This window comes from Vespula vulgaris, chromosome 17 (genome assembly GCF_905475345.1).
Source record: "Vespula vulgaris chromosome 17, iyVesVulg1.1, whole genome shotgun sequence".
Lineage (NCBI taxonomy): Eukaryota > Metazoa > Arthropoda > Insecta > Hymenoptera > Vespidae > Vespula > Vespula vulgaris.
In genome coordinates this window covers 4738114-4752173 of record NC_066602.1, presented here as the reverse complement: position 1 = coordinate 4752173, position 14060 = coordinate 4738114, and the positions used below count along the sequence as shown (strand labels likewise).

Sequence of the window (14060 nt, the reverse complement as noted above, 5' to 3'; positions counted from 1 at the left end):
TCTGGCATATCGTTATATACTAATCCCGTGCCATAGAACTGTACAGAGCAGGTGAGGACCAAATAGGCACATTAATCCTCGTAGCAGGAACTCCACGAATGGAATTTATCTTCCCGAAGCCTTGTGCTTCGTGAGATGTAACAGGTGGAATTCTACTATTATAGTTCTTATGAATAACCAATCAGATTGCGAGATCGTCTGACATCGCATTTCGTCACAATAAGAAAGATCTATATAACCAACTGTCTACATCACAAAAATTATATAGGTGAATATGCTGATGATATCAAAACACAATAGTAACGTGTTGTGACCGTTATAAAAATGATGAAAAGTGTTGATGTGACATGCTTATATTAAACACTACAAATAAAGTTGTTATTTAGAAATCTACTTGATTGAAAACTAATTACAGTGAAATTATATATGTAACGTATTAGAGGTTATAATTATTATTTTTTTCATATCAATTTTCAATGATGTCACGTGAGGCTACTATTAATTTTTTAACATTAAATTGTTGGTAAGTTTATATTATTATTATATATTAAATAAAAATGCTTGTAATTTGTTTTATTTTTCTTTTTTACTTTTTTCAATCTAACATATTTTATTTTTTTAGGGGTATTCCATATGTTTCAAAAAATAAAAAAATTCGTATGGAAGCAATTGCTGAAAAGCTTTCTACTGAAGAATATGATATAATATCATTACAAGAAGTTTGGTCTATTGATGACTTTCAAATGATTAAAACTAAAGTACAAGAAAAACTTCCATATTCGCATTATTTTCATAGGTATTTGACAAATATATTCGAATTAAAGTTTTTGTACTTGATCGTTCATATTTTTAATGTATAATATACTACAATGTTAACAAAGCATGTTAAAACTAGATAGAATAAATATTTTAAATCACTCTTTATAATTATCAATGCTTATTTTATAATTTCACTGTAAATATGCTTTATTTATTATTTTTAGCGGTGTTCTAGGATCTGGGGTTTGTATCTTCTCTAAATATTGTATTGAAGATGTAATGTTTCATAGGTGGCCTTTAAATGGCTATTTTCACAAAATACATCATGGTGATTGGTTTGGTGGTAAAGGTGTTGGCCTTTGTAAGATAAAAGTTGAGGATATCAATGTCAATATTTATGCTGCACATGTAAGTCGTGTATTTTAATTTGTTTGAATTAATAAATCTATAATGTATAAAATACAAATATTATGGAAAACAAGGTTAAGTTCAGAGAATATTTTTTTTATGTGTGAATGTGAAATGATGTAAATCACAGTTACATGCAGAATATAATAAAGAACACGATGAGTATGCATCACATAGAGTTTTGCAAGCATTTGATACAGCACAATTTATTAGAATGACAAGCGGTGGTTCAGATGCTGTGATATTAGGTGGTGATCTTAATGCTGAGCCACAAGATTTAGCTTATAGAATTATATGCGGCGTTGCTGGCTTAGCAGATGCTTGCTCAAATAACTTCACTAATATTGGGACCAATGAATGTGCCAAAAATAGTTATACAAGTACAAGAATTGCAAGAAAGTATCCAGAAGGAAAACGCATAGACCATATTTTATATTTATGTTCGCCAAATTTTAAGGTGTCTTATTATTATATATTACATATTAATTCAGTTCAAATTACAACTTGTTATAACTTTTTTTATGTTTAGGTTAACGTAACAAATTATCAACAACCTTTTCCTGAAAGAGTACCTAATAAAAATTGTAGTTATTCAGATCATGAGGCTATTATGGCAAGTTTGAAATTAACAGATGGTATGTTACAAATTTTTAAATATAACAAACATATGATGATCTATTAATTATATATATGTTTTGATCTTAGGCATGTATAAAATTGATAATATTGATATAAGAGAATCCTTACAAGAAGCAATTAGAATATGTGAATCTGCCATGATATCTGTACGTTATCAGTGTTTCTGGTATTTACTAGCTGTGTTTTTACTTATTGTACCTATAATTTGGTCAATGGGATTAGATTCTACTACTACATCCATAGGTATATGTATAGGTCTTAATATAGGTCGCTTAGTTTTGACTGCATTACTGTGTTATGCTTTATTTATGAGTTTTATATGGAATAGTGTAGAAAGGAATGCTCTGAAAGCAGGTTGTTTAGCAATGAAGATTCATTTAATTCAATTAACTAATAGATTATCTAACTAAAACATTTGCATATATTTTATATTTTTACTAATTCAAAGGCTGTACTAATGATATAATCAAAGAAAAATTAATATTAATATAAAATATATTTTTAACGTATATAAGTACACCATACACATTTTTGACAATAAATAAAAGTATACATTTCTAAATTACCATTATATACCATCTTATAGTATGTTTTATATGATAACTGTCATTTTTATTAGACTATTCGATAATATATCTTATTTTGTTTAGATATATGCTATATTGCTGAGTTTGATAATATATATATATAATATATAAAAGTATAATTAATAATAATAATTAAATAAATTGTGTGTGTGTATGTGTGGTAAGATAAAGTCTAACTAAGATGATTATTAAATATAATAAATTTAGATTGAGTATATTTATCAGCCTACGCTCTATTTCACATCATAATAATATAAATCTTAATATACTATCAATTAAGAATAAATTTTTGATATATATTTTTTATACCAATTAACCCATATCGGTCGTAAGTCACCTCTCGTGTGACAACAGTACTTTTTTGCTACGATCGTACGTCACGTGGGAGCTAATAAGATGGACCTGTCGAAACTCACTTTCTGTGAAATGCGGGCACGATTGCATTGTCATTTAAGCATCAGCAATGGAGCAATTAACATCTCCGATGATATATCACTGTCTTTTGTATTCAATTTTTAATATATTGAGTCCAAAAATGAATAAAGAAAATTTTATAAATATCGATAGTGATAGGGGCAATGAATGTTTTGAAAACAATTCTCAAAATGATTTTGATTCTAGTGATGAGACTAGCAGTCACATTTTATTACATCCTAAAAAAAGAAAAGTTATGCCTATAAAATATTCAAGTGAAGAAGAAAATGATGTAGAAATAGAAAATGTTGATAACTCGGATAATGATTGAATTGAAATCGAGAGTGATAATGGTCTCTCTAGTAGGATTTCTTTTACAAATATTAATCGCCAAATTTTTGGAAATGTTTAGCAGCCTATAGATTATTCCAAAAAATGTATTACTAACGAATTCGTAACGGAAATTATAACGCAAACAAACTTATATGTGAACGAGCAAATTACAAAGAAAGAATTATCCGCCAGATCAGTTTGGCAAAATTAGAAAAACATTTTGTATGAGGAAATGCTTGCTTTTCTGGTATAATTTTGAATACTGGTACAATCAATTTAAGTGATATAAAAGATTATTTCTCTAAAGACTTCACATGCCATTTTCGCTACAAATAATGGCTATAAATATGCCATTTTTGCTAAGATTTTTAAGGAACATTTTTTTTCCAATTTTTTGGATGCTCCATTTATATCAAAATCTGAACGATAATAACTATCCAATAACAAGATTTTTGAAAATCAAAAACTTTTTAGACTATATTGATTTAAAATATAGACAAAACTTTGTTTCCAAAAAAGAAATATGTGTGAATTAAGCTATAGTGCTGTTCAAAGGAAGATTCAGTTGTTTAATTTATAGCTCCAGTAAACTAACTAAATGAATGGAATATGAATGTATGTTTTGGTAGATTGAAATATTGCATATGTATATTCAATATTGCCCTATTTTAGATCTGTTAAATCGGTATCTTTAATTCATCTCTACCTTCCTGTCAATGCAAGGATTGTTTTGTACAATAGTCTATTTAAATCAATCTTTAATTCCAAAAGGATATCATCTTTATGTTGATAGATACTATACCACTGTTCCACTGAATGAAGAATTGCTTAAAATGAAATGCTATTTAACGGGTACAATAAGAAATGATAGAAAATTTCTACCAAGATAAATAATAAAATCAACTTCTAAAATTAAGGTTGTTATCAAATTCCATTCAAGAAAAAGTAAGCTTTTATCATGACGAGACAAACGAATTATTATCATACTTAGTTTATATGATACTGGGTCAATGAAAACTGTATTAAGAATAACATGTGGTGGTTATCAGATAGAGCTTAAGAAACCTGAAGTGATATTGAATTGTAACAAATTTATGGATGAAGTGGATCGTACAGATCAATTCTTGTATTGGATCTATGTATTGTTTTTTACACAAATCATTAAAATGGTGGTGGAAAGTTTTTTTCTAGGAATTGAAGTATTCTCCTTGAATATTTATATTTTGTATAAAACTGGTTGTAAGCATAACAACAGTAAACCATGGCTCAGATAAACTTTATTCGGAAATTAGTTATGTTTCTAATTGGAAATTTACGTGAAAGTAAAACTGCACGATATGAAATGCCGTCAACAACAAACAATGAAGAGAGATTAGATGGAATATCTTGTAACTTGATAGTAAAGGAAAACATAATGACTACTTAGTATATTCTAAGTTATTAACTTTATTTTTAGTTAACAACATTTATATATAATTTTATTTTAGTTAAACTTATAAATAATTATTTTGAACTCATATATTTGTAATACTCTTTCAAGAAATAAATAATTTCTAATAAAAATGTTATTCTTACAATACTGAAAATTTTTCGCATATTTACCGAAATCAGTTGCAACCTAGTGAAAATTACATATAAAAAGTTAGCATCCAATAAGGGTTAACAAAATTTGTATCTTATCATATTGTATAAATGTGTTAACTATTACAAATTTAGTTTTTATATGATTATAAAACATAAGAAAATTTTAATAAATGTATAAATAATAATTATATCAGGTAGTAGGTAATCTAGTAATAAAGAGCCTTATAAAAAAATAAACATGTTTTTATATTTATATTTATATATATTTTGTCTCTTTGACAATCATTTATAGTACTAATCGATAATACATTATGATATTTCATTTGATGTACATGACGTTAAATATTATGATTCGTAAAAGCATAATGGAGTAACAGTTATAACTTATATCTGTTTACTTCATATCACATTATGATTATTGCTATATACTATGTTGTATATTATATAATACAGCAATTCAAATAACCGTGAGAAAAAAAAACTATTTTTTCAAGAAATTTCTAAAAATATGTATGTGTGTATGGACGCGTGCATGTGCGTGCGTGCGTGCGTGCGTGTAGGGTGTCCCAAAATTCATAATTAATCTTCGGAAGATTAAACCGAATAAAATTGTGGGATAATAGTAATTCTATCACTTTTCTACTCGGTTATTTTTCATTGATAGTGAGTTATTTAACAAGTAAGTTGATCAATCTCATGCGTGCTGCAGCAAAGCAATATTTGAACAAATTGATCGAATGAATGAAATACACGAAATAAAATCAAAATACAGAATTCATTGTTGCCTTCAAGATGCCGGTCACTCTTGCGAATTTCCAATAGCTCGTTGGTATTTATCATTGGCCACTCGAGCCAGTATATCTTCTTCTGTTCCCGAATTTTCGGGCTTCATCCCCAGTACCTATAGCTATTAGGCGATTTTCAGTTGGCATACAAACATCTAATTGCGTAAATGCCTATAGATATAGGTAATGATGATTCGGATACCGTAGTGTAACGTGAACAGGATTCGTTAACTTAATTGTTAAGTAACTAGCTGAATAATGATTGGAGAAAAAATGATAGAAACTTCCTCTTCCTTCCCTCTTTTTTCCCTCTTTCAATCTCTTAAAGATCAATTATCAATTTTGGGACATTTTGTGTGTGTGTGTGTATTTAATGCAATATCTTCAGTAAAAATTTACTTATATATATTAGATATATTATTAATTCTATCATAGATTCGTATGCATTATATTTTCTATACGTAACTTTATATACAACATAATTACTTTTTTAAGAAAAAATGTTTTTCTAATAAATAAATGTACGTTTACATACAAATGTATAAGTATAATTGACTATGTCCTGTAAGGAAGTCCCTTTCTGCTTAGTGTGATAAAATTAATTAATTTAGCTTCCTTTATAAAATGATATATTGGGATAACAATTTCGCTTAGACTTTCCAATGCATCTTTCGCTTTCTATTACTTATTTACTACCCATCCGTAATTGAATCCCTTAGCAACACCTTGATCATCGTTTTTCTTTTCTACATTTGCAAAAACAGCGCCTCCTCATCGAATCACATATCATATGCACACACACCAAGGAATATGATTTATATATTAAACCTTACACAGTACGTTGTACCCAAAGAAAGATATAGTCACGATTATGCGTTTCACGTATGATATCAGCAGTTTGGATGAGAATCTTATCCGCTATAATATATATAAATCTACATGCAGCGGTAAGATATGTGTGCATATGGAATGTAAATATGATTTCATGTGACACAGGCACTCTTTGGTTACTTTAACTTCAGGGTAACTGTTCAACATAATTTTTTGGAACTAATCCTGTTTTTCCATTCAAAGTGCCTTCTAACCATCCAGGCTCTAAGGAAGCTTTAACTGTAATCAATTTATCATAATAAATAAATTTAATGAATAACAAAGATATATTGTGGAAGAGAGAGAATTTTTATGTAAATAAATGTTACCGTTTGTAATAATTTGATTTGGTTCAAATGATAGTTCTCCATCACCTTCAGCCAAACAGGCATATAATGTTCGTACTCTCCTACAAAAAATAATACAATTTAAAGGTTAAAATAATTAATATATATTGCAATAAATATATATTGCAATATACTAAATACTTATTTAAAAATATATACCAGATTCCAGGCATTTGGCCAGGACTCGAACGACCACTACTTGGTGATGTGTTAGCACTAACAAAATTATAATTTTTAATATTTTTGTATAATACTATTAAATTTTCGTTTAAACAATTTACTTACATAGATATTGTAGGATTACTTCGTGGATAATTAGCAGGATAATGTGTTGATATAGCAGTCCCACGCTTTTGTTTGGCTGGTATATTTGTTGTAAATGGATGTGGATCTGATGCAATTGATTCACTTGAACTACTTGTGTTACCACTAGTAAGCACTAAAATAATTAGAAAAATGTCACACATCGATTATAGTAAATAATATAAAATAATTCTTAAATTGAATCATCTTAATAATAATTAACCTTATCTCAAATAATTATAATAAAATATAAAATTTTAATGTAACCTTTATCTGCTGAATGGTACATAAGATTCGAATTAGTTAATTTAACTCGTCCACTTCGACTCTCTAGAAATGCAGGAATACGATGACTACTGGGATCAACATCTTCGTAATCACCATTTTTTCTATCATCTATAGAAGGTGATTTAGTTGTAATCGTTAAGGGTCCATCGTAGTAAGATCTTGTAACATGCTACATAAATAATTATAAATTAATATATAGATATCTTCCATTATCTTCAAAAGATAAATATATGAAAATGAACTTACATGTGTATGTGGTATTGAAACAGAACTATGTACTGGATATCTTAATAAAGAAGTTCCGTTTCCAGAAGTAGTAGGACCATCATCTGCTTCAGTCATTACTTTAGATGTAACCATACTTTGTATCATTTGTGTTGTGCGTAAAATATCTTGTGGAGGACCGGCAATTATTATTTCACAGTTTTCAATTAATATCTCTACTACAATATTGTAAAATTTAATATCCATTATAGAGGCCACTGTTTCTTCCTCTGGCCTCAATAATGTTGGGCCAAAGCAAACAGCTAGATTACCAACCGTCATTAAATTTTTATCACTTTTATTTGCTACGCTGTAAGTTAAAATTGATAAAAACGAGAAATAAATTATAATAAAGTATTGATCTATTTAAAAATCAGTTTATTTATGTTTACCTGTGTAAATGAGGTATAAGCAAAGTCAGCATATTGAAGTTTGCCTTTGGTAGCCGATAGATAAGGCTATGTATTTCATTTATTCGTGTTTCTTTCACTTCGTGTTCTATTAGGCAGATTAAACAATATATTCTATCTTACTAAGATAATATATCAAGTGCATTTACATAAAAAAAGCAATGTATTAGTGATTTTATTTTTAATCAAAGAAACATAGCACTACTAAACTGAAGTGCAAATAAAATAACATGATAAAGAATACCTATACGCACTCGCAGCTGAAATGAAACTGTTATAGTATCGGAAAGTCATCAATGGTTCGGAAAGTGTTCGTAAATATGTTTTTAATGCACTGGTTATAGTTTTACTTTCCCATTCAAAACGATCTTCTAGAGAAAGTTTTTCTAATTTTCTTCTGTCGAGACCCATAGCTAAGAGTTTGTTTACTTTAGAGGCAACACCAACGACTCGATATAGACCTTGTTCTTCTAGACCTGAACAAAAATTGCCCTTACTCATAAATTATTAAGATCACACACACACACACACACACACACACACACACACACACACCATACTGTTAATTTTAATCATTAATTGTAAAAAAATATTTATATCTTATAATTGTAAATATGTTTATATCAAAAAGATTATACCTCTGTCTTCCAGGACCGTAATACATTTAGATACAAACATGAATCCTGTTTCGTCCAAAATATTTTCTTCTGTTTTAACTGATGTTCCTACTAAAGGATAACTCTAAAAGTGTTGAAAATTTTATATAAAAATTTATTATCTCAAATTAATGATAACGCTTGATTGTTTATCAGAAAATTATCTTGATTACACTTACTGGTTCTTTCCCATCCATTGCATCCATCCATAATTTTCTATCTTCTTCGGATAATGCTTGAAATGTATATGTTACATTAGGCCTAAAAATAAAGATCTTATGATATACTTTTCTCTGTCTTTATAAAATCAAAAATGCATCAAATCACTTACTTATCGATAGCTGTGATATCGAAACAAAAGCGCTTTTCAATTGTGTCTGACATACGCCTTATACATGATGCTAGTGTGAGAGTTTCTTTACTACTCTGTTTAACATGGTACAATAAAATTCATTAAATATTGTATAATATATAATTCTTCATGTTGCTAACAAATATTACTTACAAATTTGCCTGTAAGTTGATTGTATGGGATCATTGTAAATTCCTTTGTATCCTTCTGATATGTACAATATTGTTTCGTCCATGTTGTACCAAATGCCTCTGAAATAATATTTAAAAATATTTTTACAACAAAAAAAATATATATATTATTTGTTATACATGATAAAATTTTCAGTAGTGTTCATGTGAGTTAAAAAAATAACGAAATTTACTTTTTTCCATTAGAAATAAATATCCTTCACGAGAATGTAGTTTGTTCAATCCTGTCTCCACTGCAGACTATAAGAAACAAATAATATAATAAATATACATTATGCCGCTTCTTATATAGATTATCTCTATTTCAATTGGTTTTTAATATGTAATTTTATTATCAATATGTCATTTATCATGCACATTTAGAAAAATGTAATCCCAAATCCATAATAAAATTGCTTCCAAACAAAGCTTGTAATATTGAACGTTTTAAAACAGAGAGCACACATACCTTTTTCATATCCTTCATTTTATTCATAAGTGACTCGGTTTTATCCCGGGTGGCAAGAAAATTCTCTCTAGTCTTGTAAAAACACGCACACATAAAGTAAAAATTAGTGGGCAATTCTTCATGCTGTTATCCTAATTATATTTGGAACATGTAATGTCAAATAAAAAAATTGCAAAAACTAATGAAATATAACCAACATTAGCGTATCGTATTAATTTGCTTCACGTTATATATTATTGATAAACATTGATTCAAAATGATATATTTAAAGAGCAATGACATGCTGCTGTAACGAATACATATTTGTAAGATTTGCATATACCACACCAATAACTACTAGATGTTATATATCATGTTAGTGCTCTAAAAGCACATTTTTTGTTTCCATAGTTATTTTTATATAGTAATATTACAATACACACAATAAAATATCTTATTAAAATGCATAAGATTAATAAAGTGGCAAATATTTTAAACAAAAAATGCGCCAATAATATTACGTTATTATTCAAATAATAAATTTTTTCTAAATAAAAAATAAATAAATAAATAAATATATAAAATTTATAAAAATTATATATAATTATGATAAAGATAACAAACCTTTTGTATTTTTAACTGTAATTCAGTCATATATGGTTTAAAATCCTTTGCTACTTCGTGACCTTGATGGTAAAACGTTAACCAACCAAACATAAAACTTAGTAACTGCAATATATTTATAAATATATATTAAATAATAAAAACATATAAAGGTTATATAATAATATTATTATTATTATACATACTGTTTCAACAAATTCAAATTTCTTTCGTTCTTGAACCTCTTGTAACAAGAACACATACTCTAAACTAGCTTGGCAAAAATGTCTTTTGGCCATTTCCAACGTTGCATCCGCCTAAAATTTTTATGTCATATATTAATGCATTTTAATAATTTTTATATTACATATATATATATATATAAAGTAAATAATGATTTTTACATATACCTCTTGAAGAACATTGTCTTGTTTTTTTGTTGATAAATTTAGATAACGTTCTTGACTTTGACAAAACTTAATGGTCTGTTTTTCAAACTTTTTCTTCCCGTCCTATAAAGCGATGAAAAGGTATAGGAATTAAATAATATATGTGTGTATCCTTCTTTTGTAAGTGTCAGAAATAAAAATAACGAAAAATTATGATAAAGAGAAAAAAAAATATCTACCTTAACACCACCAATATGTTCCTTTCTGAAGTTTTCCAAAGGAAGTATAATTTGATCATAAGCACGTTCAAGCTGAAAATATAATATTGGCAAAAAAAAAATTATAAATATCAAAAGCAACATAAATTAAGATAAATAATACAAGTAAAACATAATGAATATAATCATGCTTTTGAAGATTATTTATCATAATGTTTGTCCTCACAATATTTTTAGAATAAAGTCAAAAAATTGATAAATATTAAAATACATATTTATAATGCATAGAATTAAAAAGAATTTTATAATAAAGTATTGTATGTAAATTGAAATATTATGTCTGTATAAAAACTATAAATTAGTAAAATATATTAATCATATAAAAAATATTCTTTCCGTTAAAGATGATATACCACTACGTCTAGTAACTATTAAACAATTATTATTCATATAAACTTGTTAACAAAAGTAAAAAGACAATTTACAAATTCTACAACTATGTGGATCTAATTTTCAACTATTTTGATATAGAATTATAAAGAAAATTGAGCTCAATATATTATAATAGTAAACTAATTAGTATTCAAAAATATAAAGTATGATTCTCTGCTAGAGATCTTGTACAATTATTTTTATCTCGATTTTACTAAATATGACATAAATAAATGTACAAGATTTGACCCTATTTCTTAAGAATGAGTCTCTAGCATATACCACAATATTTGTACTGCTTTTTATATGTGTTAATATATATGACACTCGACATGCAAAAAACAAATGATATATACAATATCACCAATTAATCCATATATATATATATATATATATATATATATATATATATATATAAAACAGTATTTGAACATGAAACTAAACTTTGTAAGATTTGTCCAGATACGTAATGAATAAGTCTTACATCATAATTTCATTAAATGTTTTAATTTATATATGCTGCAAATAATCCCACAGTTGATTTTCACTCTAGAGTGTATGCAAGCAAAGAATAAACAAAGTGCAATTAGAAGAATAAATGGAATAAAACAGATAGATAGCAATTGAAACATAACATATCACAAATTTTTTACTATATAATATATGATTTTTTAAATATTAAAACAAAAATAATAAGAAACTTTTTTATAAGTTACTTTTAAATAAATAATATGTAAAGTCAATTTACATATTGATTTCAGCATTATAAATGAAAGTATTCTTTCAAGTTTTCTTATAAAAATCAATAAATAAATTTAAATCTATGTATCACTTATAAAACCAATAAAAACATTTTTATCGATGCATTCTTCATATAAAATACATTCCTCTGTAATATATATTTACAAAATTGTCATTTATAGCCTATTCTTCAATTCATTTTAGTAATATTATAAGTAATTAGTAGATATCACATTTATTATATCAACTTAAGATTTACTTTGTATATTATATACTGAATATATATTGTGCATACCATGCGGTCCCTTTCATCCTCTATTGATGCTATCAGTTTACCAAATTCCTTTAAACTTTGCGATATGTGAGTTTCATCTTCAGTTTGTGTTTCTCCAATACATTCGAAACTAAAATTTTGCAGTGTTTTAGAAAATGCTCGCTGGGCTCGGGATAAATCTACAAAACCATCACAATCTTATGTAAAATTTTATTTCATGCGAATTAGATATAAAAGTATGAAAAGAAAAATATGAAAGAAAATATAAAAATGTGTTTTCACAGCATCATGAAGCACATGAAATTAATATCACTTGATCCATAATAAAATGGTTAGTAGATGACATAGACTAAAAGGGAGCATTAAAAAATAATTTCATAAAAAGAAATAAGAAACATTAACGAATTAATTGATTTGCAAGTGAATAGTAATTGTTATTATCTATGTGTGCTAAAAGACTAATTATTCTATATACAATATTCTTCTATATAAAATAAAAGAACGTCGACATATATATATATATATATATATATATATATATATATATATATAAAATAAATGTTAATATGATTGCTATAAAAAAAAAAAGAAAAAAAATTTAATAACTATAAAATAATATTTAGAAAATGATCTAGATAGATAAACTGTCACCGGATAGTACTCTTTTACAAACAAACGAAAATGTAGCAGCTGTTGCATACATGCAGTAACAATATGCGTGATCCTATCCTATGCGGCGCAACTTACTCTTAGCGGCTAACAGTAGATCTTTGACCTCCTTGATGAGACGTTTAATCTGCTGGCTGGTCTTTTCCAATTCACGTTCATGATAATGTAAATTTTCTCGAAAATACGGACTATCAGTTAAACAATCAGTAAACTCTAATGGTTTAAGGCCAACACCCATTATTCTTAATTATGTATTACACTTGAAACGTCATTAATAAAAACAGAACCTCAGTATAGACAATTCAGCTTGCAATGAAAATCAGTACACTATTCACTTCAGCAAACTCCATTATTGTTCGTACACACAGACACACACACATACACAGCACACACAATTATTATATATAGGATGCGCGAACGCAAGCATATATATGTATGTTGGTTGTATGCGATGCAACCTACATATACGAATATACATATATATTAATCTTAAATATTATGAAAGTATCAAGAAAGATACAAATTTAAGATAAAATATTTCACTTATTTTCAATCATATGCAGAAAGATATGTTTTCCAACAATTATTATCAATCGACGATCTTAGACGATTCATGGATTAGTCTTATGTCACTTTATACTGTTTGCAGCGCCTCTAGTAATCTTATGTGTTAACTAAATTGTTGTAATCGTAATAAAATACTTTATTCAAATTCGTAATAAATATTATTAAATACTAAAAAACAAAAATATCAAACATTTTTTAATATATTTTTAATCGTTTTTTTCTCGTTTTATTATTAAAAAATTTTATGAAAAACAATTTTATATTATAATATGTTATTATTACAAACATTTATAATATAGATTTCATATCACATAAATACACACATATATACAACAAAACACATGCGTCATCATACATACATACATACATTCATATTTAAAATATTACATACATTTTTTAAATGATTTACTATTAGTGGAAATACTTATATTAACGATGTAATAGCATCATAAATATTTTACGATAGTTTAAAGAATTATAATAATGTTGCATAATAATTCAATCCTATATAATATATCTTTTGGATTATTTTTATTAATAATTAGAAAGG

The 14060-nt window shown here is 26.7% G+C and overlaps 2 protein-coding genes across 4 annotated transcripts; one reads left to right on the top strand and one right to left on the bottom strand.

Moving 5' to 3' along the window:
• Positions 1–226: 226 nt before the first annotated feature.
• Positions 227–2610, top strand: LOC127070264 (putative neutral sphingomyelinase). Its single transcript, XM_051007994.1, has 6 exons — positions 227–523; positions 623–796; positions 984–1167; positions 1298–1624; positions 1697–1802; positions 1873–2610. Exons 1-6 carry the CDS (start codon positions 477–479, stop codon positions 2214–2216), a joined length of 1182 nt encoding a protein of 393 aa, XP_050863951.1. The 5' UTR covers positions 227–476; the 3' UTR covers positions 2217–2610.
• A 2343-nt stretch (positions 2611–4953) lies between these two features.
• LOC127070263 (rho GTPase-activating protein 26) lies at positions 4954–13579 on the bottom strand. Of its 3 annotated transcripts, none has more exons than XM_051007990.1 (20): positions 13022–13579; positions 12296–12453; positions 10849–10920; positions 10631–10732; positions 10427–10537; positions 10242–10346; positions 9639–9710; positions 9364–9430; positions 9153–9250; positions 8979–9073; positions 8827–8908; positions 8630–8732; positions 8246–8467; positions 7974–8079; positions 7564–7891; positions 7297–7486; positions 7012–7165; positions 6886–6942; positions 6709–6788; positions 4954–6619 (listed from the first exon to the last, which is right to left on the bottom strand). In XM_051007990.1, exons 1-20 carry the CDS (start codon positions 13179–13181, stop codon positions 6528–6530), a joined length of 2454 nt encoding a protein of 817 aa, XP_050863947.1. In that variant the 5' UTR covers positions 13182–13579; the 3' UTR covers positions 4954–6527. The 3 variants fall into 3 exon arrangements, with proteins under 3 accessions (XP_050863947.1, XP_050863949.1, XP_050863948.1); XM_051007992.1 differs by lacking the exon at positions 13022–13579 and adding an exon at positions 12976–12994; XM_051007991.1 differs by lacking the exon at positions 9639–9710.
• Positions 13580–14060: the final 481 nt, after the last annotated feature.

Excerpts from the sequence above, each read along its gene's own strand:
- LOC127070264 (XM_051007994.1), top strand. The coding sequence starts at position 477 with ATGATGTCACGTGAGGCTACTATTAATTTTTTAACATTAAATTGTTG. Across the intron at positions 524-622 it reads TTTTTAACATTAAATTGTTG|GGGTATTCCATATGTTTCAA; the intron begins GTAAGTTTATAT and ends TTATTTTTTTAG. Across the intron at positions 1,168-1,297 it reads TCAATATTTATGCTGCACAT|TTACATGCAGAATATAATAA; the intron begins GTAAGTCGTGTA and ends TGTAAATCACAG.
- LOC127070263 (XM_051007990.1), bottom strand. The coding sequence starts at position 13,181 with ATGGGTGTTGGCCTTAAACCATTAGAGTTTACTGATTGTTTAACTGAT. Across the intron at positions 7,487-7,563 it reads TTTCAATACCACATACACAT|CATGTTACAAGATCTTACTA; the intron begins GTAAGTTCATTT and ends TTATTTATGTAG. Across the intron at positions 7,166-7,296 it reads GTACCATTCAGCAGATAAAG|TGCTTACTAGTGGTAACACA; the intron begins GTTACATTAAAA and ends TAATTATTTTAG.